At 36.9% G+C, this 24,578-nt stretch overlaps 3 protein-coding genes across 4 annotated transcripts; 1 reads left to right on the plus strand and 2 right to left on the minus strand.

The window, feature by feature from the left end:
• Positions 1 to 6,664: 6,664 nt before the first annotated feature.
• Positions 6,665 to 15,481, minus strand: si:ch211-216p19.6 (E3 ubiquitin-protein ligase TRIM39). The gene is made up of 7 exons (XM_051899323.1): positions 15,197 to 15,481; positions 14,298 to 14,845; positions 14,121 to 14,216; positions 9,018 to 9,251; positions 8,793 to 8,940; positions 8,607 to 8,633; positions 6,665 to 7,569 (listed from the first exon to the last, which is right to left on the minus strand). Exons 2-7 carry the CDS (start codon positions 14,841 to 14,843, stop codon positions 7,022 to 7,024), a joined length of 1,599 nt encoding a protein of 532 aa, XP_051755283.1. The 5' UTR covers positions 14,844 to 14,845; positions 15,197 to 15,481; the 3' UTR covers positions 6,665 to 7,021.
• Positions 15,482 to 15,629: 148 nt separating this feature from the next.
• Positions 15,630 to 23,679, minus strand: gmpr2 (guanosine monophosphate reductase 2). 2 transcript variants are annotated; one of them, XM_051899326.1, is made up of 10 exons: positions 23,532 to 23,679; positions 21,922 to 22,048; positions 21,648 to 21,767; positions 21,009 to 21,092; positions 20,726 to 20,899; positions 20,544 to 20,625; positions 20,349 to 20,455; positions 20,167 to 20,209; positions 17,206 to 17,365; positions 15,630 to 16,988 (listed from the first exon to the last, which is right to left on the minus strand). In XM_051899326.1, the coding sequence occupies exons 2-10, from the start codon at positions 22,006 to 22,008 to the stop codon at positions 16,802 to 16,804; spliced, it is 1,044 nt and encodes a 347-aa protein (XP_051755286.1). In that variant the 5' UTR covers positions 22,009 to 22,048; positions 23,532 to 23,679; the 3' UTR covers positions 15,630 to 16,801. The 2 variants fall into 2 exon arrangements, with proteins under 2 accessions (XP_051755286.1, XP_051755285.1); XM_051899325.1 differs by lacking the exon at positions 23,532 to 23,679 and adding an exon at positions 22,456 to 22,601.
• On the plus strand, positions 22,755 to 23,983 carry nedd8 (NEDD8 ubiquitin like modifier). The gene is made up of 4 exons (XM_051899328.1): positions 22,755 to 23,029; positions 23,232 to 23,279; positions 23,431 to 23,513; positions 23,597 to 23,983. The coding sequence occupies exons 1-4, from the start codon at positions 23,012 to 23,014 to the stop codon at positions 23,715 to 23,717; spliced, it is 270 nt and encodes an 89-aa protein (XP_051755288.1). The 5' UTR covers positions 22,755 to 23,011; the 3' UTR covers positions 23,718 to 23,983.
• Positions 23,984 to 24,578: the final 595 nt, after the last annotated feature.

Here is a 24,578-nt window from a genome sequence, read left to right on the forward strand (position 1 = left end):
AATCATTTAAGTTCATTTTTTTTTCCTCATTAATGTACACACAGCACCCCATATTGACAGAAAAACACAGAATTGTTGACATTTTTGCAGATTTATTAAAAAAGAAAAACTGAAATATCACATGGTCCTAAGTATTCAGACCCTTTGCTGTGACACTCATATATTTAACTCAGGTGCTGTCCATTTCTTCTGATCATCCTTGAGATGGTTCTACACCTTCATTTGAGTCCAGCTGTGTTTGATTATACTGATTGGACTTGATTAGGAAAGCCACACACCTGTCTATATAAGACCTTACAGCTCACAGTGCATGTCAGAGCAAATGAGAATCATGAGGTCAAAGGAACTGCCTGAAGAGCTCAGAGACAGAATTGTGGCAAGGCACAGATCTGGCCAAGGTTACAAAAAAATTTCTGCTGCACTTAAGATTCCTAAGAGCACAGTGGCCTCCATAATCCTTAAATGGAAGACATTTGGGACGACCAGAACCCTTCCTAGAGCTGGCCGTCCGGCCAAACTGAGCTATCGGGGGAGAAAAGCCTTGGTGAGAGAGGTAAGGAAGAACCCAAAGATCACTGTGGCTGAGCTCCAGAGATGCAGTCGGGAGATGGGAGAAAGTTGTAGAAAGTCAACCATCACTGCAGCCCTCCACCAGTCGGGGCTTTATGGCAGAGTGGCCCGACGGAAGCCTCTCCTCAGTGCAAGACACATGAAAGCCCGCATGGAGTTTGCTAAGATGGTGAGAAATAAGATTCTCTGGTCTGATGAGACCAAGATAGAACTTTTTGGCCTTAATTCTAAGCGGTATGTGGGGAGAAAACCAGGCACTGCTCATCACCTGTCCAATTCAGTCCCAACAGTGAAGCATGGTGGTGGCAGCATCATGCTGTGGGGGTGTTTTTCAGCTACAGGGACAGGACGACTGGTTGCAATCGAGGGAAAGATGAATGCGGCCAAGTACAGGGATATCCTGGACGAAAACCTTCTCCAGAGTGCTCAGGACCTCAGACTGGGCCGAAGGTTTACCTTCCAACAAGACAATGACCCTAAGCACACAGCTAAAATAACGAAGGAGTGGCTTCACAACAACTCCGTGACTGTTCTTGAATGGCCTAGCCAGAGCCCTAACTTAAACCCAATTGAGCATCTCTGGAGAGACCTAAAAATGGCTGTCCACCAACGTTTACCATCCAGCCTGACAGAACTGGAGAGGATCTGCAAGGAGGAATGGCAGAGGATCCCCAAATCCAGGTGTGAAAAACTTGTTGCATCTTTCCCAAAAAGACTCATGACTGTATTAGATCAAAAGGGTGCTTCTACTAAATACTGAGCAAAGGGTCTGAATACTTAGGACCATGTGATAATTCAGTTTTTCTTTTTTAATAAATCTGCACAAATGTCAACAGTTCTGTGTTTTTCTGGCAATATGGGGGGCTGTGTGTACATTAATGAGGGAAAAAAATGAACTTAAATGATTTTAGCAAATGGCTGCAATATAACAAAGAGTGAAAAATTTAAGGGGGTCTGAATACTTTCCGTACCCACTGTACATTTGCCTTCTCTTGGACATAAAAATGATATCACATATACTTTACTTTTGTTACTCATCAAACCAAAGCATGTTACTAGCAAAAAAATTATAAACGCATTATAAAAATGCATTGGAAAAACAAATATATAAATATATATACCTGTATAGGATCACTGTATACATCCAGACAGATGGCACACTGGAGCTCTTCAGATAACTGCCCACTGGCACATAACTGGGCTGAAAGCAGAAGAAATGTATTAATTTAAGGAAGTTCTCACTGTTGAGGTGCACATCTTCTGTTCTGATTTTAGTAAATATTGTGTACAGTAAGTTTTGAGCAAATGCAATTTTGTGCACATTTATGAAACATAGAAGACAGTAGCGTGTTAGAATTTTTCAAAAACATTTAAAGGGTTCGTTCACCCAAAAATTAAATTTCTGTTAAGTTGACATAGTGAACGCAGTGCAGGCTTCCATGTTCTATGTGTGAATGCCAACTCGTTATTACAACTGCGTATAACAGATTGGATTCTAAATTTAATCCAAGCATGACGTGTTCTTCAATATACCAAAACATTAATAAATAATTTGATAAACAGCCAAAGTTAGGATTTATCAATATGTTCTCAATATTCATGTTCATAACAAGTTCTTAATACAACCTATACAGATGATGACAGTGATGGAGATGAAATACAAGAAACACAAAATATTTAGCACTGTATTGGTGTTGACACATTAATAGGGTAGAGTGGGGGAAAACGCCCAGTAGCCCCTCACTGAGGAACACACGAGATTCAGGGGGCGGAGACGGGTAGGTTTAGGGCTATATAAAGTGGAGTTGGATCTAGATTCCCGCCCACTGGATCTCCTGTTCTGCAGTGAGGACCATCTCAAAAAAATTAATTTTGTACCAAAAGGAGTGCCCCACATGTGGGGTAAAATGCCCCCACTCTGACAAAGGAATTTGCTTTATTTACACCAAAATCAGTACAAGTAGTTTTAGCTTAAAATAAAAAGACAAGCTAAAACCAATCAGAATCAAGGACAGGAACTTACCATTTTATAAATATGAATATTTATTAATGATAAATAAATCAATTAGCCTATTTGAAAAATATTGTTAGCTGATGCTAACTGGCTAGCTAACTAGCTAGCTGATGCAAACTTGAGGTAATTTTTAAACAAAGTCCAAATATTTTTATTCAACCAACTAGTTAGATTACATTTGATGGAAAAACAAAGGATGTGATGTTCAGACCTACACTACAGTAACTATGATAGTGGGAAGCGATGCCCTCTGGGGGCGTCACAGACTAGGTTTGAAAAAAAAAAAAAGGTGGCTGGAGTATAACCTTCCAGCTCCCCCTCTCTGGAGCTCTAGCTCCTGCTCTCGCGACCTACTGTGGGCATGATGGGTGGAGCTGCATCCCCCAACCACACCCTAACCCTACCCATAACCCTATCTCTCCACCCATTAAACAGGTTAAGCTCCACCCTTGAGCTCCAGAGAGGTGGAGCTGGAGGTCATTTGGCTCTGCAGCGAGCACCACCACTTGAAAAAATCGTCATTCTAAAAATATAATTATATTTACCTTTTAAAAACATGTAGCCTACTCCCTAACTACATGACTTACTATTCTCATATCAAATATAACTGTGATGTTCTGTAAAGCAACAAGCTTTAAAACTTTTTTTCTCACTGCTGAATTAGATCACTTACCGTGAAATCCGTTTTCTCTCAGGTACGTCACCAGTGTAGTGAATACTTCTACATCACTTGTCAAATTAGTCCATAGCAACAACAAAAACGTATGTTGACTTCATCTAGTGGTTATTTTGGGAAAAACAGTAGGGGGTGTTTTACCCCAAAGAGGCATTTTCCCCCTCTGTAACACACCTCTGAAATATGGTTTAGACTTCTAAAACTCTGCTCAGACGTCTTTGGCATTGTCGTATATTAAAGCCCCCCTGTAGGCAATCATTTAACTTTTATCACAAAAATGACATATTTAGCTTTAGCCTAAAATTTTTTTCCTGTGAAAATAATTTCTTCATGCATTAAAATAGTTTGATTGCAACACCCTTGGTTTGAATATGCAAATTAGTCCTGCCTGCTGCCTCCACTCAATCACACAAGCTCGGACTAGCTGATCCACTGTAAATTTTACTGTAGTAAACGCTGCACGATGGCAAATGAAAATACAGGTTTAATTCAGTCATATATGTTTGAACCAGACACTGATTCAGAAGAAGAAGTGGAAGAGCTAATTATACAGGCTTGTTTGTCTACAGGTCCATGTATCAGAATGGTAATGCGTTTTATGTATCGCTTCAAAGTCGAACACATAAAGGTAATTAATATGATAAGCCTTTGGCTTGACTACGTTATCAAAGTGTAGGCTTACAACCAGGGTTAGGTGCTTCTAATATTAGTGTTATTCATGTATCATTTTCCCTTTGATTTTAAGGATAACTTATGGGTATGGGTTAGGGTTAGGCTTAGGGGTAGGGATGTGGTTAGGATTAAATTTTCAGACAGGAATGTAGTTCCAGGATAACCAAAATATGTCTAACTCGGCAAAATCAGGACATGCCTCCCTCAGCACTGGACAGACACACACACATCTGATCATTCCTGCAGAACAGCTAGAGGTCTCTCTGGCAAATAGTACTCTCCAGATTTTCAGAGTACATGCGGGCCTATTTAGACTCTTTCTCTTGGTCTCTGGTTTTGTTGGTGTTGGTAATGAGTCCATTGCACTTCCTCTCTAAATATTTTGGAGAAAAAGTCAAGTGCACGTCTCATTTAACATTGATACACACAAATGTTGTATAAATAAAATCTGATCTCCAAGTCAATTGTATCTATTGTGGTGTCACAGTATTTTTTATGCTGATATTTACCATCAATCTGTGATCACTAGTGTAGTTTTTATTACTATTTTAAATCAAAATGTTTTTATATTTCTATTTTCTATTTTCATTTTAGTTAAATTTTTAGTAATTTTGCTGTTTTTTTTTTTGTTTTTTGTTTTTTTTGTCTATACAGTTAGTTTTAGTTGTTTTAGTACATCAAGTTAAACTAAATGAGAAATGTTAACTCTGAAGTCAATGCATTTTAAAGAACTCAGATCATGTACATTACCACAAAACTGAAACCATTTAAAAAAATGTTTTGAAAATCTTTTAAGAAGAATTTCAGTACACTACTTAACACTAGTAAACTGCTAACAGAATAGGCTTATTCTGGTAAATCTGAAGTCATGTTCAGATGTACTGCCATAATCTGTGATTTTTCATTGATTGCTCTGTGATTAAAAACACTCAAACAAAAAGCAACAAGTAAGATGTAAGTGTTTAAATTATGTGTTCGGAGGCCATTCTTGACAAAATAGAATAAATTAATATTTCTATATCGTCCTATCAATCTAATATTTTACTTCCATTCCCAGAGAGCTACAATTCATACATTTGAGCAATAAAGTGCTTTGTTTTAAACGGTAAAGGGATAGTTCACCCAAAACTGAAAAGTCTGTCATTAATTACTTACCATCATGTTGTTCCAAATCCGTAAGACTTTCGTTCATCTTCGGAATGCAAATGAAGATCTTTTTGATGAAATCTGAGAGCTTTCTATACCTCCATAGACAGCTACGCAACTAAAACTTTGACGTTTCAAAAAGTTCATAAAATGATCGCAAAACTAATCCATATGAATTGAGTGATTTAGTCCAAATTTTTTTTGAGACTCAATCGCTTTATATAATTAATAGATTTCATTTAGGCTTATATTCACATGTAAACATTCATCAACTACCACATCAGTTGTGGTAAACAGAAACTCAAGCATGTTTGCTTGGCGTGCGAGAAGCAATGAGGTTCATTCTCGTGTTACACAGCATGTTTGAACTTCCGCAAGAGATTTGTTCTAGTGCGTCATTCAGGTTTGGTTGAGCTTCTGTTTATGTTCGCTGATGAATGTTTATATGTGAGTAAAAGCCTAAATTAAATCATCAATCATCATAAAAAAAGCGATCGAGTCTCTTCAGAAAATGTGGACTAAACTGCTCAATTCATATGGATTAGTTTCTCTTTATGAACTTTTTGAAGCGTCAACGTTTCAACTGCGTAGCTGTCTATGGAGGGGCAGAAAGCTCTCAGATTTCATCAAAAAGATCTTCATTTGCGTTCCGAAGATGAACAAAAGTCTTACAGGTTTGGAACAACATGTGGGTGAGTGTGGGTAATTAATGACAGAATTTTCATTTTTGGGTGAACTAACTCTTTAAATCACATGTATGGTAATTTTTGACACATCTCTGAGGAAAAGCGTTTTGCTGCTGCACAATTTGTTTTATATAAACATGAGCTGACAGCATTAAGAACCATAAAATAGGCCTTTCCTTCAATTCAGCACTGACTGTGATCAAAACTGTCAAAAAAAAAAAAAAAAAAAAAATGTCTTCAGAGTTTAAAAAGTGTCAGTAGCAAAGATTAAAAATGTTTAAAAAAATTTATTTTTTATTTTTTATTATTATTATTATTATTATTATTATTATTATTTCAATGAAATGAATGTACTATATTTTGGTTTGATAATGTTTTTTATTTAATATTTTTATTTAAGATGATTTTATGGAACTAAACTATATTTATGAAAAAGTTATGATCCATTTATTACCTATTAATTACTTAGAGCATATACCTTAAAATTAAATTTCCAACTTAAACTGTCATAAATCTTGAATGCTTGATATATTTATTTTCCATAAAATATATATATAGTATATATATAGTATATATCATACCAAAAATGTGTTACTCTAAAACTGTGAGAAAATCAAAGCCATAAATATAAACAAGTTGTGTTCCAAATTTAAAGTTGATATCTCAAAATTTTCAGTGAGATTTTGTTTGGGGCGCAGTACCAAACGTTTCCACTAGATGAAATTAGCTTCCCATTCGTTTCCAATTGGGTCATTTTTGTGAATATTTTTTTCAGGACCATTTAATCTTTTTTTCTCATAGCAAGTGCCAATAACAAGTTTCGTACCATTCTGAGGAAGTAAAAAATTCTAAAAAACCAAAACATAAAATTCTTTGGTCAAAAAAGGAACAGAGGGTTAATGCTGCTTAAAAAGGATGTTTCCTGGTTGTTTTATTATCACTAACATGATTGGACAGCCCATATCATGACAAACAATACGGTGCTAAAATGATGGTATGCGTGACTTATCTAAAACACCAGAATAATAAAAATAATGGTGTGATTTTTTTGTAAATTACAGTCATGAGGCTCAATACGAATCATCAACAAAATAAAATAATAAATTCATCTTTATTTGAGGTGTTAATGTAGTGTTAGCAATGTGATTGTGAAATGTGTTTTACAAGCTAAATATATTTTCATTATTTTATTACAAATGACAGTTTTTATTACAAATGTTCATTTTTTTTCTACCAATGGTTACGATTGACTAAAATTCACCTATTCTTGCTGACAGGTGAGATGATCAGTGGGGCTAAATTTTTATCTCCATTATTAAAGCCTGGGCTGAAGTAAGGATAGAGTTTCTCAGTAAAAGACTGACCAGTAAAAGAGTAGATATGAGACCTGGACTCCACATCATAAAAGGAGACCAGACCCTCCTCATAATCCACAAACACACCCACCTTCTGGGGCTTCACTTTCAGAAAGAGAGAGACAGACAGACAGTCACAGGCCTTGTACTCACTTCCATTCCTCAACCACAGAGTCCATAGTCCATTCCTTGGACTCAGAGTGATTATTCCCTTCCTGTTAACAGACTCTCTCGCCACACCTAAATCCCACTCAGTTTTCCCTTCTACCTGCACCTCAAAATAAAATTTCCCAGAGGAGAATCCCTCCTTCCCCAGGACACTGGGACATTTATCAAACCTCCATGGATTGTCTGGGACAATCTGTCGTGTTTCTCCATATCCAACTTGTTTGTCATCCTCAGACAAGAGGAGTTTTGGGTGTGCTGTTTCAGGATCCATAGTCACATTCACTGAAAGACAGATCAGAACACATAATTAGCAAACTTTTGTTAACATTTCTGTGTAGTATGGTATAAACAATACAACCATAGTATATGGGTCTTGCATCAACCTTTTCTTTTTGTTATATTAAAACCTCTCAGAAATGTTTTACATGTGTTCACCATTTATATTTGCTACTTTTCAAATGTCCTTTATATATAGATTTGTCACAGTTACATTCAGTTTAGTTTGTCTTAGTTTCACTTTCATGGACTTTTAGTTTGTTTTTCATCAGCTTCTTTTGTTCCTAGTTTCCCGCCAGTCATTAGTTTCCATGGACACACATTCAATCATCACAGCTCGTTCATCACTGTGTATTTAAGTTCCTCTTGGTTTTCAGTTCATTGTCAAGTATTTTTGTGTCGTGTTGTACATGCTTCATAGATGCGTCTTCTTCTGGATTATCTGTGTACTTAGTTCAATAAATTACTTTGTGATTTTGAACCATCTTCATCATCTTTGGACTTAATTCATGACAAGATTGTATTGTTTTACACTTTTCCCAGACTTTCAGTCTCAAAATATGAATATTTATTAATTACACATTTTAAACTATGATAATCTAAATAAAAAGTATAATAATGATGAAGCATTTTGTCATTTAATGTGTGAAAATGATTTCTATTTTTCATTTATTTATTTATTTTTTAAATGATGGCTGTTTTTAGAGTGTTAGAGAAGATCTTGAAATAAAATATGAGGCATGTGATGTGAAAAATAAATATCACTTGTGAGCAGAACTTATCAGCAATGTAAAACAGATGTGATGGAAATCAACTGTGGATAGAGATTTTTTTTTTATGACTTAAAAAAAGAAGAAGACAGAATTCTGTGATCCAATGCATGACATTGTTTGTAGACAAATGAAACAAGATTATTTTCTAAAAGTTCACAAGGTCAAAAGTACCCATAGTTGAAGAAACACCCATATAGTATCTATAAATGTGAAAATGTTTGTGTATGTATGCATGTTTAAATGTAGGGAAATGGCACAGATGACATGTACCTGTAAACTTCTCAATCCTCCTTAGCTCTGTGAAAACAATTTATACATCTGATTATTATTTTCTCCAAAGAATGAAAGATTTGGTTAAATAATTTGTAGAACAGTACCAGTCTCAGCTTTTAAGCATAATTATATTTACATTTATAAACCCAGCTGTTTTCATACTAATAACAGCGAGAAGCTCACCAGTTCCTGTAATGTTCAACATTGCACCATTGAGAAATTCTTGATGCTTTGTTAGAGCGCTCCTCAAAGTCTCCACACTCACACAAGTGTTAATACTGATCCCAGTCCAGATCTTGGTGTCTAACGGGCTGCACAGGGATGGATAATTCTACAGCAGGAGAGAAGGGAAATCCCTCAGGATGTTGAGTGTTGTGCTGTGATGTGAGCAGAGAGACGGACACTGACCTGTAGGAGCTGCAGGTGATCCTCAGTGTGTAAGAGCTGCTCTAGCTCAGTGTCTCTCCTCTTCAGTTCAGTGATCTCCTGCTCTAACTCTTTAATGAGCTCTTCAGCCTTCTTCTCTGCTGCTTTCTGCTTCTGCTCCATCACTTCCAGCAGCTCAGACAGACATCTCTCAATGGAGCGGATCAGATCCGTGAACAGCTCAACACAGTCTGCTTTCTCTTTTACTGATCTTGGCTAAATAAAAGATAATGTACAGTCAGTCTTATTGTCACGACCCTGGTGTCGTGCCTGTTTTGTATGGACTTTTATGTTGAAGTGTTTTTATGTTCCTCTTGTTTCGGTGTTCATTCCTGTGTCTGTGTATTTAAACCCCTGTGTTTCCTGTGTTCTTTGTCAGGTCTAGTCCTACTTGGTTGTATGTTGGTGTGACTCAGTTCTGTTCCTGAGGACTTATCTGTTTGTTTTCCTGTGGACTTATTCTGTTCTGTTCCTCGTTGTTGGCTGTGTGTTTTTATATTAATAAAACCCATCATTCTCCATCATTACACTCATGACATGGATACCAAGAAAATAAATAATAATGTGGATGTGACATGAAATATTGATTTGAATTGAAATGGTATCATTTTGCCTTTATAGTAGGCAAATTATAGTGTATAATTATAACCGCCTATATTATAGTATATTATAATATTAATAATGAAGTTCTCACAAGTAATTTTCATTTCAATTAAAAAATGAGATGCAACATGGTGCCAGATTGTGTTAGTTTAAAACATGAGATCTAGTCCGCATTGTGATACAAAACACATGAAAGCAGCACCGGTCGAAGCAGAGATGTTCTTAAAATTGAGAGATACTATCTGCGGCTTAACTATTGGAAAAAGCATAACAGTCACACTATAGCCTTGACAAAAAAAAAAAAACCTTGACACATTGAATTGCTTTCAGAGTTGTACAACAGTGAGGCTGCATCCGAAAGCTTAAAGGGATAGTTCACCCAAAAATGAAAATTGTCCCAGGATTTACTCACCCTCAAGCCATCCTAGGTGTATATGACTATCTTCTTTCAGATGAACACAATCGGAGATATATTTAAATATATCCTTAGTCCTCCAAGGTTTATAATGGTTGTAACCATGGGGGACCACATTTTGAAGACAAAAATAATGCATCCATCCATAAAAAAAAAAAAAAGTAATCCATACAGCTCCAGGGGGTTAATAAAAGCCTTCTGAAGCAAATCACTGCATACAACTTTATAAATTCAAATAACTAGCTTCCGGCGGACGACCAAATGAATAATCCTCTGATGCGATGTATGACGCAGGATGTTGGAGTATTATAAGCTTAGACGCCTCTCACAGTTCAAACAAATAGGGCTGTGCAACAAGTTTAAGCTCCTCTTCTCTTATATCGAAATTCTCTGACATTTCTCTTTAAAATGATCATTTTAGACTTATAATCCGTGACCGGTGATTTGTTTTGCTCTATCCTCTGTGCCTCCGCGTTCATCATTAAGTTGTGGGTCAGGTCAAAGGATACTCTTCTGCCGCAAATCGACTTTTGCATTCTGCGTACGGTCGTCCACCGGAAGCTATTTGAATTTATAAAGTTTTAAATATGGATATTTTTCTTACAAAAATGCATTGCTTCGCTTCACAAGACCTCTATTAACACCCTGGAGTCGTATGGATTAATTTTTTAATGGATGGATGCATTATTTTTGGCTTCAAAATGCAGCCCCCACATTCACAACCATTATAAACCTTGGAGGACTAAGGATATTTTTAAATATATCTCCAATTGTGTTCGTCTGAAATAAGATAGTCATATACACCTAGGATGGCTTGAGGGTGAGTAAATCATGGAATAATTTTCATTTTTGGGTGAACTATCCAGCGAAGGGGTGGATTCTAGAATCCACTGCCGCTTCAATACATATCTTTTGAGTTATTAATTAACATTTATCTTTCTAAATATCAAATTATTTGAATGACTTTTTTAACTTATGTTAAAGCATTTATTTTCCTTTTCAAACACTAGAAAATAATTTTGAATATTGTCTGTACCTCTCACTGAGAGAAAAGTACAACTTATCAGTATGTTTTGAGAAACTTTCCTGTTTATAGTTGGAGCCTGGGCCAACTTCAACCTTGAAGAAGCTGTGAATCATGTGTATGTGCACTAGTGTTCTGTGTGTAGGTCCTGTATTGGTATCAATGGACAGATGGCATTTGGCTGGAGACCTGAAGAGGCATGTCATGACCCAACAGGACATCCAGTACCTAAATCCAGGGTCCCCTCATCAGCATCCTGACGAATGGAGATATGCTTCTGACTATCTGTCCATGTGTGGAAGATTCCTAATCTTGTCTATTTTTTCTTAGCCAATCAGAATCATTTTTACCTAAGTAATGACGTAGTTAGTGGACTCTGTTAGAGTATAATTGTTGTGGAAATGTGAATGTATGCAGAGCGGTCTACGACCTCCGTGTGAGACCTGAAGCTGGCTTCTGCTGATGAAACTATTCTTCAGTAAAATTTTCTTCAAATTATTATTTTTTAAAGTCTGACTCCAGGTCTTCATTCACCATATCTGGTATTTTGGGTCTTTAACTGTAAAATTCCCCTACACCAGCAACTGACTTGTTCAGATTTCGGACACAGCCTTAATCACTGTTTGCGTATACCACAGAAATGAATGAGTGCTGTAAACTGAATCCTACTTGTCACAAAATTGTCAGTTACTGTGATTTCTCTTATAGACTGCTGCAGTGATGACATATTTTTGTTTTTTTATTTTGTTACAGGGATATTGAACAGGGGAGCAGATTTATTGTCCAGAGGAAATCCTCTGTACAGGGAGTGGAAGCTTCATCCCCAGGTGGTGAAGCAGATATGGCAGAACTACGGTCAGGCTGCCGTAGATATCTTCACCTCACAGGAAAACGCTCAATGTCCTCTGTATTTCTCCCTAGTGGACGAAAATTCACCATTGGGTGTGGATGCTCTAGCCCAACCATGGCCAAACGTCCTGCATATGCATTTCCTCCTCTGAGCCTGATTTCACCCACGCTGGCCAGAGTGAGGGAAATGGGTTTGTCACTGATACTAATAGCTCCACATTGGTCATCCAGACATTGGATTTACGATCCTCACCCAGACAGGATAGCTCTTTGGGCCTGGCCCGTGAGAGGTGGAATTTGAGTGCAGCAGGTCTGCCCCCATCAGTCATACACACTATACAGAGTGCCAGAACCTCTTCCACTCGCTCACTTTATAGTAATAAATGGCGAGTCTTTGAAGTATGGTGTGGGCGGAGTGATATTGTCCCTTTTCAATGCTCAGTGAGGGACATATTATGTTTTCTCCAGGATCTGCTGGATAAAGGAAAGGCTTTTTCTACCTTGGAGGTATATTTAGCAGCTATTTCTGCGTGTCATGTTGGTTTTGGTGACAAGGCAGCAGGTCAGCACCCTTTAATAAGTCGTTTTATGAAAGGGGCACGCCATAAGAAGCCAGTAGCCAGGCAGACGGTCCCTTTGTGGGATTTGTCGTTGGTTTTAGAGGCCCTTTCTCAACACCCTTTTGAGCCACTAGAAGGCATTGGGTTGAAGTTTCTCTCTCTTAAGACAGCACTGCTTGTAGCACTGGTGACTGCTAAGCGCGTGAGTGACTTACAGGCCTTGTCAGCCCGTCTTGTTTACAGTTTTCTCCAGGGTTCACAAAGGTTTCTTTTCGCCCTAACCCTGCTTTTGTACCTAAAGTAGTGGACTCGGCTTATAGATGTCTAACTACAGAACTTACAGCTTTTCACCCTCCCCCTTTTTCTTCTCCAGATGAGGGGAGATTGAATGCATTATGTCCAGTACAGGCGCTTTGTGTGTACGTGGAAAGAACAGCAGGTTTCAGAAGGAATGACCAGCTGTTTGTGTCTTGGGCTACTCCTCATAAAGGGAAGCCTTTGTTGCGTCAGCGGCTGTCCCACTGGATTGTGGATGCTATATTTCTAGCATATAAATGCAGAAGATCTCAACCTCTTGAAGGCTTAAGGGCCCACTCCACTAGGGACATGGCTACATCATGGGCCTTAGTGGAGTTTTAGTTCAGGATATCTGTGCGGCGGCAAGTTGGGATACGCCGCACACTTTTGTGCGGTTTTATAGACTGAATGTGTCTGAGCCATCTGTAGCACATGCAGTGCTAGGAGCCAGCGGGTTGGGACCCACATAATTGTTATGTATAGCATACGTTGTGCAATCCGGGAGTGGTCTATATCTCCCATAGTGAAACACAGAGCGAAGTTAGAAAAAGAACGATGGGTTACTTAACGTAATCCTGGGTTCTTTGATAACAGAGTGAGGTGTTTCACCAACACTTCCCTCCTTGCACAGGAACGGGAAGAAATCTCTCTATAATGATTTCGATAGGGGTCGGCCTGAGTGATGTAGGTGGGGCGGAGCCTGATCTCAGATCGACCTGCCTGTCAAAGACAGATGTGGTCTCATAGGAGCTTCCGTAGTTGGTCATGCCCAAAGCGATTCCCATAGTGAAACACCTCACTCTGTTATCAAAGAACCATAGTTTGAATGTGTTAACCACTGACCTTATTTCAGGCATTTGACCATTGACTTCAGGATGATAGAACCGGAAGTGCTAAAATGCGAAGTTTCCAGGTTTTTGCCTACAAAAATAACGTAATTTCTGCAGCACTCTATTGCTAACTGTGGAAACACCAGTGCAACTGGGGACACTAATATAAGGAGAAACATAGGGGAACAGACTTCAACAGAACATATTTCAGTTACTGGATGTCCTGACTGATATACAGAACTGCTATGGATGACGGGGAAATATCTGACCACTGAATGACGCAACCAATCAATCAGAATAGAGTCTGAGAACCATTGTGCATTAATTACAGAACTTCCCATAGCTCAAACAGTAAGCAACATCAAGGTCATGGGTTTGATTCCCAGAGAATGCATGAACTGATAAAATGTACACCTTCAATGCAATTTAAGTAAATCATTAAAGAGATCAATCATTGTTGTGTTGTGATCACATTAAAACTTTGTATGAACATGCAATAAGACTTACCTTGCTGAGCTGTACCAAGCATTTGATTTCTTCAATTTTCTTCATTCTGTTCTGAATCATCAAATGAACCTCAGCCTGCTTTCTCCCAAACTGAGACTGTGGACAGAAATTAAGCTTTCTTTAAGGAAAAGATATAAATTCATTTAAGTACAAATAGATTGAGATTAAGCATCTCACCTTCCGTTCTTCACTCTCCTCCTCTACAGGAACAGTTTTGTGGTTTTTGTGTACATCTGTACACAACATGCACACACACATCTGATCATCTCTGCAGAACAGCTCCAGGGGTATCTCATGCTTTGGGCATATATAATTCTCCAGATTCTCCACAGGGTTGATAAGTTTATGTTTCTTCAGTTTTGCAACAGCGTTATGAGGCTCTAGGTGTGTTTTACAAAACGATCCTTCACAATGCAGGCAAGTCTTCAAAGCACCTCTCTTTATTAATGTACAGGCATCACATGGTATTACTCCAGGTTGGACAGGACTTTTCAGTCGTTCAATGAGATCTCGGAACTCTCTATTGATGCCAAGATCTGGTCTCAAGTGAAAGTCCTTCTTGCAAAGAGGGCATCGAGTCTCCATACTGCTGTCCCAGTGTTGACTGATACAGTCTATGCAGAAGTTGTGTCCGCACGGAATGGTTGCTGGGTCAGTGAAGAAATCCTGACATATTGAACACAGGCACTGTTCTACTCCCTGGGAGCTGCTGGAAGAAGACATCGCTGGTGGGAGAAGAAAAAATGATTGTACAAAGCATATAAATAAACACTTAGGAGATAACTCTGCTTGTCCCTCCCTTTTAAACAAATTTAACTTGTCAAACCGGTTTTGATACAGGATGTGAAATGCATTACAATACAAATAAAGTCAAAGAAAAATACATTACAAATGTTTAATTAACGTTACAATAAAGATTTGTATTGCAAACAAAAATTTTAAAGTTTCAAAATAAAAACATTTGCACAATTATTCATATGTTAAAATAATCATAATAAAAATGCAAGGGTGATGCATCAATAAACAAGCACCAAGAAAAGAATACATTTCACTAACAAATTAGAAGTTTTCCTCACCTCTAGGTCTGTGTCCTCAGTGCATTGGAAGGAGTGTATAATGCCGCCTGTTCCGTACGTCATATTCTTTCACAACCTCATAACCCCTCCCATGCAATTATGTTGTAACTGACTTTATTGTGGTTTGTTGTGCAGTAGCATAATATAATTTTAAGACTGACTGATGTTCTCAGTAAGATGCACACTGTGAGAGGAAATCACAGGGAAATCTTTGAAATAAACTATCTAATATGTTCTGCATGAAATACTCCATATATTTTAAATGTAATAAAAGAAGGGCGCCAGCATGTTTACATTCAGCTTGACAAACAGATCAACGGCTTTACATAGGCAAACACAATTATCTGTATTCAAATAGTAAACAAATATTTTCTTATGCATAAGATATTAAACATTATGTACCTACAAAGCAAAGAACACAAGTCACAAGTCATGATTATCTAAATGATTTATTTTTACAATACAATAGAGGAACTCCTGAACATCTGAATTAATTTGATCTGGAATTATTTTAAGTGAAATGCATGAAAAAAAACTGATTTAACAGCATGTAAAATATCAATATCAACATGGATTAAATTAAATCATCCACTTATTAGCCACTTGGGATCATCTGTTGCTAGTTAAGGGTAGAAATGGGTTTAATTTCTTCAACGTTTATTCATATCTGCATCAGCAGCAACTTTAATTACATTCAATGAGAACACTAACTGTAATGGAATATCAATAGTATAAACAGTATAATAATAATTTAATTTTTGTCTTTTAGTTAAGTTTAATTAAGTGTTAAGTAGAAAATATTTGAGTATGCAGTATGTCTAATGATCAAACCAGGCTCAGGTGCATAAAATCATGCCAATACTATGACGAGAACTGATTAAGACTTGCAAAGATTGTGTAATACCACTTCATTTGCAACATACAAACACAGGAGAAACTGTTAAAAGGGTAAAAAAAATACCCTTGCTTTGGTCTTCAAATATATGCTATACAATAGAATGGTAGTACATAACGGATGTCTTTAGCATATTTGTATAACAGACCGCTAATACTGGAATAATTTATTAAAGGATTTGAGTTGGTCCAGGGATCAAATCAGAAAGTATCAGAAAATCCCAGGAATGTAAGACATTAGGCATAGACAGTTTGATAAAATTTACAACAAAGTCTAAAACAGTACTTGAATTATTTGGATGAAATATAAGGCTCTAATACAGTGTCTAGTCTAAGGTTGTTTAGACAAATGAACAGAAGATTTTAACTGAAAATGAACTCAAGATTTTAAGGTTATGACCTAAAACACAAACTGCATAAAACATACAATATTATTACAGTGTCCTTGAATACTTCAAAAAATTCAAAACTCCCAAAATTAGAAGTTTTCAAAGAATGATTAATCCAAAAAAAAAAAACGGAAAGGCCATGCAGTGGCCAATACAGCATCTGGTGAATTCAAATACGCATTATAACGCTAAATGACAATGCAATATGTATGTGTGTGTGAACATGCATATGTGTGCATGACTGCAGAGAAAAATAAATGACCTTTGCATGGATTTGGCATACTCTGGTCCAATATGGACCTGGTTAGACCTTAGAACTGGCTTAATTATTACCAAACACGGTGTTGAGTTGCTGGGTCACCCTAATGAAGGTGGTACGACGACTCAGCTCTTTCAGCTTAGCAGCACCCACATATGTGCAGGTGGAACGAACTCCACCCAGCACATCTCTCACCGTCATCTCCACAGGCCCTTTGTAAGGCACTTCAACGGTTTTACCCTCTGATGCCCTGAAAACACAATAATGACAGCCAATATTAATGATCTGAAAATCGTTTTAAACCAGAATACATGGTTTTAAATCAAATTGGCCATTTGCTTTAATACTCAGTCCTGTTTTCTGCATGATCATTATTTTACCAAGTAACATGAATGTAATGTAAATCACAAACCACTAAATAAAATTATTCATAAGCTCCAGCATGATAGCTTCTCTAATGCGCTTACCTATACTCTGCTACACCTCCTGCATGCCTCTTCATAGCCGTGTCTGAACTCATGCCGTAGAACAGTTTGTACTTTTTGCCGTTTTTCTCTATGGTTTCACCCCCACTCTCAGAATGACCAGCAAGCATTCCTCCCAGCATCACAAAGTCAGCCCCCGCCCCTGTCACACAGTTAAGCCAATCAAACACAATCCTAATGTGGCACGGATTGTGACTGGAAGAGAAACATTATTCTCCTATGTGTATTCAATCAATACCATTACTTATACAATACCATGGCTTTTGCATGAGGAACAAAGATTACCTTACCTTGCAGAGATTAACTTTTAAAACGAAAGATACATTGTGTTTTTGCTTTTGAAATAAGCACTCAGTTCTTGCTCTACAGTTTTGTCCCTGAAAGGAGGATGTGTAGAAAGGAGGAAGGATTTTTTTTTAATTATTCACAGTATGTTTTTTTATATTTAGGTTCTAGCTTTGTGATTTTAAATACTGTTTTTTTTCTTTCAACTCATATACATAAATCAATATTTTGGGAAATTGTACTTCTTATTGTATGTTGTTTGTTTCAAGTCTAATCTGCTTTCTGTAGCCAAATACTGTGAAAAAGAAGCAGCGAAAAATAATTATTTTTGTAGTCAAGGTCAGTACGCCTGGGAAGAGTTTATGGAGTCAGATAAAATGTTTCCAAATAAAAAAATATTTACATGCATAAGATAGGCATATAATGGGATGTTGAGGAAGAGGAATAGATGTGGTAAAAAAAAAAAAAAAGTAGGAGGCCTTATGGTAATCTGTTAATTTGTCTGTATAATCAATTTTTAATCTTTGTTAAATGATAAATAATTCACTAATAAATACTCTGTATTTTAGAGCTCACATTTGTAGCTCTCTGAAACACACTTTGGAAATAAGAAAGGCTGTCCTAGCAGACAAATAAATCTTTTTTGATTTTTACCACTGAGTGACCTGACTTTATTTTACAAGTGAATTTCTACCACTTCACAAACAGCTGAAAATGTGGCCTTCACTGGTAGTAAGGCATCAAGGAATGTCCGAATCCAATGTTTGTGGCTAATGGCTACTAAAATTTCTTGAATTCTTGTTTTATGCCATTATTATAATGCATACCAAGACTGCGTTTACTCTGCAAGGCTTAATGCACAATTCCAATATATCTGTTTTTTTAGTTCCGTCTGTTTGTGTTTACCTAAGTTAAGACACAACTAGTATCCGACATCTTCATATACATTAATCCTCATGGTTTTTATAGTTTAATTGAGTTCATGTCATAACTAATAAATTAAACTAATATTGACACTGTTATTGAACTAAACTGAATCAACAATGAACAGAATTTAGCTGAGAAATTATACTATTGTCTTTTTTTAGATCTTCTTCGTTTCACAATAGAAGAACATTGCAACATTTATACTTTTATTTTCATGTTTAATTACTGTGAAGATGCTTTGAAATAATCTGTTTTGTATAAAGTACTATATAAATAAAGGTGACTTGACTTGAACCTGATGTGATTATCCTACTTATACCATGATTACTAGCCAGCATGGATAAGTTAAAGCTGTCATTAGCTATGTTTCCATCCACCTATTTTTATGCGCATTTTGGGATATTGCAAAAAACAAAAAACAAAAAAAACAAACAAACAAACAAACAAAAACAAACAACGCTGGATGGAAACGCCAAGATGCGCATAAATTCTAAAAATGCGCATAAAAAAACTTATGTGCTCAAATGAGTAGGATAAATTTTTTATGCGACACGAAAACACGAGCATAAACTACGATGGGAACACTTTTACCGAATAAATTCCTTGATGCGCATCAAAAAAGACATGTGACTTTGCAATGTAACAGCATATCTGGACCAACCAGCAGACCGATCTCGTTGCACGGCATCTGAAATGCTGTTTTTGGTAATGCCTGAGCAAAGTCTGTCGTTAAAGTGGGTTGCTTTAATTCTCTCCCAGAAGCACCTCACACGATTGTGTTCACAAATACCTGGAATTTGAATGCAAGATAACATGACAGCATTTCTTGTGTTTCATCTGCACGCTCTGAGGCACAAATAATTTATTATATATGAAAATTATTATATACAATGGCTTCTATTGCAGAAACTTCAATTTTTCTTAGTGATATTTAGCGCCAGTGTATCAGGAAGTGACGTTTTTGTTCTCTTTTGACTCGCTGGATGGAAACAGTGCATTATTCGCAAATGTTTTATGTGATATTCAAAATTTGCGCATAAGTTAAATACGCAACTTTGGATGGAAACATAGCTATTGATGTTTGCATTGCAAAATTTGACTGAATGGATTAAAAATAGCAGTAATATTTGTTAGTTATTTTATGTACAGATCATTAGATTTAGAATTCTAAAGTGAAATAAAATAGATTACATTTATTTGAATGAAGTCGAGAAAGAGATTGTGCATGTGAATTACTTGCATCTCTACAGTGTTTAATTACTGAAAAAAAAAATGTAAATATAAAATAATATATAATGTACCTTTTTATATATATTTTTTATATAAAATATAATGTAGCTTTCTGTAGCAAAATTATTTTATTTATAAGATTCACAGACAGCAGCTCAATCATAATCTCTTGCCTAAATATAAAATATCTGCCTCAATAAAAGAAGCTGTCAGTTCTTGTGCGAGTACAGGCATGTCTGCTTCATAATACGATATTAAGAAAAGTTATCTTTTGTGGAAATGCATTTCTTTTGCCTTGTGGTGGCTTGCAATTCCGATGGGAATCAGATATAGGTGTTTAGACGTAGGTCAGAAGTCCAGATATCGGATATGTATCTGATTTAATACCACATTTGGAAGTGGCTCAGAATAAATCTGATATTGTGCAGATTTTTGTCTCACTATCCGATTGGTGTTGAATGTGAGTAAAAACATCAGATCAGAATGCAGCCCAAGACTCACCAAATGCCTTGGAGACGTCACCTGGGCAGGTACATCCCCCATCCTACAGAGAGAGAAAAAAAAACAAACAGATGAGCCCCACGAATACATGATCAAAGATTCTTTTACACAAAGCATGAAAGTGGGGCTGTTACTATTCATTTCTATTGAAAGAACTTTTCTCTCAAACACAAGAGTCTCACAGATATGATGTGTCCACCCAGGCCGTGTGCAGCGTCAGCGCACTCAATGACTGCACTCAGCTGAGGATAACCCACGCCGGTCTTCATGCGAGTGGTGCACACAGAACCTACACACATGAAAATATGTGTGAAAACGGTGTAATGTGAATTTAAACAGCATCTGAAACTTTGGCAACAGATGACTGATGATGTCACCTGGTCCAATGCCCACTTTGATGATGTCAGCACCAGCAAGAATCAGCTCTTCAACCATCTCTCCTGTGACCACATTGCCAGCCTACAACACAAATGGATTTCAAAATATTAAGATGATTGCTAAAAAGACAACGTAAAAAAAAAAAAAAATGTTTATCTGTTAGTGTTGACAGGTAACTGACCATGATGGTATGCGTAGGGAACATCTTCCTCACGTCTTTCACAAAGTTGACAAAGTGTTCAGAGTAGCCATTGGCTACATCTACACAAATGTACTGAACTTGAGGTACAGCGGCCATAATGGCCCCCAATCGCTCAAAATCCCCATCACTCGTCCCCGTGCTGACGGCTACACTCTGGAGAAAGAAAGAAAGAAAGGAAGAGTGTCTGAGCCAGATCATCTAAATATCAACAATCTAGAAAACCAGAGACTAGATTATAAAATCTAGAAAAGATGCTGCTCACCTGTAAGCATTCTGGGTGCTTGGCTGCAAACTCCTTCCAGTCATCCACACAGTAATGCTTATGGATGGCTGTAAAGAGACTAAACTACAAAACAAACAAAAAACCACAAACGAACGATTACAACAAATAATATACAATGTATATAATATATAAACACCTGCAGTCTGTTAAGCATACAAAAGGGTATAAAAAATTCAGTGTATGGTGCGCATTTATCAGATTTTCGCACATTTCAGCACTTGGAGATCCTGAGAAGTCATAGGTCAAAGTACCAAGTCAGAACTAAATTCTAGCTATCAACACTTCACAAAAATATTCTTTGTCGTCTTAGAAAACCAACAATGAATTTCAAACATGTTTTTCATGCATTTTTTCAATTAAAGAAATTGTAGATATATGCTCATCTAACCACAACTGGGTACAGGTGCAGGATACATGACAACAAATGTAAAGAAAAATGTCGAGTGGTCAAAATGCTCTATTTTGACCACTCACCTACACATCAAGTCATGCTGACATAAAATATAGACCAATGATATTGAGTTTGAGATCAATTTTTTGTTCTTTAACATTTTTGACATTATGAAAGTATTGTTTAGGTTGTTCAGCTGTATGAAAATGATAAGAGTTCATTCATACCTGATGTAAGGCTAAAGCCATTTCAAAAGTCCCCACGGTGTCCATGTTGGCGGCAATGATGGGAATCCCACGGTAACTGCCCTTCGAGTTTCTGAAAGTGAAACTGCGCATGAGATCCACCTGAAACAGGAGAGAGTGCAGAAAGTAATGAAAGAGAACCCAAAATGTAGTTGACATTGCATTGCATGTGTGACTGCAATGAAACTTTCAGATCAAACCTAATACTTTGTATGCCACCTATATTGCAACTGAAAATGTATCAAGAACGACTAACCTCACTGCGAGATTTGAGAGTGCTTCTTTTGGGTCGAAGCAGCACGTCCTTGAAGTCGAGCTTGATATCATTTTCAATACGTGGCATGGCTGCTGAAGAGGATGGCCTTGAGACTGTATCTCACTGTCTGTAAAAACACAAGACAAGAGAAAGAAAAACATTACCACTTTAGTTATGGGAGCTGCGGGGGTTGAGGAAGTAAGGGGAGGGTGATACAATGTGAGACAGGAGTTTTTACTATTTTACTATTTCAAAACTCTAAATTTATGTTTAAACTATTTGTAATACCAAATAGTTATTCCATTTCAAATAGGAGAGTTAACCAGTGCATCATAAAATAATCTAACAAAACGACCCTTATTTATATCACATCTGGTTATGTGTTCTGCACGTCTTAGCTGTCAGACAACCTAGGCCATAAGAGCATAACTTCTAATTTTCTGTCACCGTGACACTAATGTTTTTGCTGTCCATTACAAATGTAAATGCGTCCTTATCCATATACTTTATTCACCAAATAAAATATTATCCTACCTATAATTGGAGATGTGCACCTCCTTGTAGGGATGTATGAGAGAGAATGAAACCGGTTTCCGGTTGGAGGCGGTCATTTTAGGAGGGCGGATGTTTTACGCATGTAGTCTCCGTGCTGACGGCTCCCGCGTAAATTCAAGTTCAAACGTTCCGCGAAAAACTACAAATAACGCTTACTGTCGCAAAAATGTCGCAAATTTTATGTTTTTTTTTTTTTTCCCCCGGGTACGCAGTTTGGATTAAACTGAAATACTGTTTTATTTAGTGTTAGTTCAGTAAGCTATGCATGTTTAAATAATAAAATCTAAAACAATTAGTTAATTTTATAAATTCTAAATCGTCGTCTGGCATCGAATGCCGAATTCACTTCATAGCGCTTCGGAACTTTTCGTACTTATACTAGAATGGTAGGAATTATTTTTCAGTGGCACAGGAACTTCGATCACGGTGGACAAATTGTGGAAATAATTGATTAGAGAAATCTCAACTTCTTCCACCGTCAGTTAATTATATTTCCAATTTTTCTGCATGTATTTCTAGAACAGGAGGAGCCACAATGCTAATTAAAGTCAAGGTAAGAAATGAACGAAGAATAATGAATTTCATTCAGCACACTTCTTGTCCAGTTCGCTACTAGCTACTTTAATTATTTTAATAAATATGGTAAGGCATTGCGAACCAGACAAACGGTAATTGAAAAAAAAAAAAATGTACATCAGACCCATCAAAGGGAAATCTTATCTCTAAATAACTAATCGTATGCATTGTTTTTAAAGACGCTCACTGGCAAAGAAATCGAGATTGACATCGAGCCCACAGACAAGGTAATGCATAAAATACAAATTGATTTATAGCAAATGTTAAAAGATGAACGCTTAGCTGTGTGTTAACCCGCAGTCATTGATAGTTTACATTGTTGACCACAAAGATAATTTTATTTGATGTGTATTCATTTAATGTGTCCATCCTATTCAGGTGGAGAGAATAAAAGAGAGAGTGGAGGAGAAAGAGGGAATCCCACCCCAGCAACAGAGACTCATCTACAGTGGAAAACAGATGTAAGGCATTTTACTTACACGCTCATCCTGCTCTGGTACATTTGTGTATCTTTATTCTAAACCCTCCATTTTTTCCACCTCAGGAATGATGAGAAAACGGCAGCGGATTACAAGATCCAGGGTGGCTCGGTGCTGCATCTGGTTCTTGCGCTAAGAGGTGGGCAGCTCCACCAGCATCTCAGCAGCCTCCTTCTAACTATGTAACTGCCAGTCCTGCCTTGACCACCTTAGATATACAATGTACTCACACATGTCACTAGAAACCATTTGAACCATCTGGACTGACAAGTGGTAGCCACTGTAGTCTTTAGTTTGTTGGAACATTTATCAGCTTCTTCCTGTTAATGCCACTCCCCCTTAATTTGTTAAGAGCATGATTGTGCTCTTGTTGTTAAGTTTACAAGAAGTGCAAGAAATCAAGGTAAAACTGATGTATCAGTTTGTCAATAAAAATTGATGCAACCGTTTAAGCATTTTGTAAGAATGTTTATTCTTTCATCACTCAAAGGTTTTAGCTCAGTTATCGAATGAGGTTTTTTTTTCTTAAAACAATTAGTTCAGATATTCAGATTTGAATTTCTTATTAATTTAAGCAACTTCTAAAAAATCTTTATGAGAGCCACCACATGCAAAATGATCCATTCAGTTCTCAAAATCTTTTAGAAGTACATGTTTTTTCCATAAATATCTGACATAGAATGTTTTCTGTTTACATTAACCACTTTGCTATACATAAATATGGGCATATTCTTTTTCTGTGTACTACAGTATTGAATTTTTACCAGTGCAGTATGACACAACAACATTCAGCTAGACAAAAGTGGCAGTTGGTGTCAACAAGTTTGTATTAACAAACATTTCCAGGGTTGACTGCCAAAAAACATCTAAACATTTTGACCAGCATGGCTCATATGATGGCAAAAACAAACAAAAAAAAGTTTTCATTTTGGTCGCATTAGCTAATTTACTGACACAATAACTAGGATTTAGGTTTCAAAAAGGAGCGAAAGCGATTGAGAAAAACTGTAATATGAAGCCATGTGGTGAATCGATACCTCACCACCA

This window comes from Ctenopharyngodon idella, chromosome 7 (assembly GCF_019924925.1).
Source record: "Ctenopharyngodon idella isolate HZGC_01 chromosome 7, HZGC01, whole genome shotgun sequence".
Classification (NCBI taxonomy): Eukaryota; Metazoa; Chordata; class Actinopteri; order Cypriniformes; family Xenocyprididae; genus Ctenopharyngodon; species Ctenopharyngodon idella.

Coding starts and splice junctions, on each gene's coding strand:
- si:ch211-216p19.6 (XM_051899323.1), bottom strand. CDS start 14,843: ATGTCTTCTTCCAGCAGCTCCCAGGGAGTAGAACAGTGCCTGTGTTCA. Junction 9,252..14,120: donor GCTTGGTACAGCTCAGCAAG/GTAAGTCTTATT, acceptor TCTTTTATTTAG/CCAAGATCAGTAAAAGAGAA. Junction 8,941..9,017: donor ATCACCTGCAGCTCCTACAG/GTCAGTGTCCGT, acceptor CTCCTGCTGTAG/AATTATCCATCCCTGTGCAG.
- gmpr2 (XM_051899326.1), bottom strand. CDS start 22,008: ATGCCACGTATTGAAAATGATATCAAGCTCGACTTCAAGGACGTGCTG. Junction 17,366..20,166: donor TGACGTCTCCAAGGCATTTG/GTGAGTCTTGGG, acceptor ACTGTGTGACAG/GGGCGGGGGCTGACTTTGTG. Junction 16,989..17,205: donor GGAGGTGTAGCAGAGTATAG/GTAAGCGCATTA, acceptor TTGTGTTTTCAG/GGCATCAGAGGGTAAAACCG.
- nedd8 (XM_051899328.1), top strand. Junction 23,280..23,430: donor ACATCGAGCCCACAGACAAG/GTAATGCATAAA, acceptor CATCCTATTCAG/GTGGAGAGAATAAAAGAGAG. Junction 23,514..23,596: donor ATCTACAGTGGAAAACAGAT/GTAAGGCATTTT, acceptor TTTCCACCTCAG/GAATGATGAGAAAACGGCAG.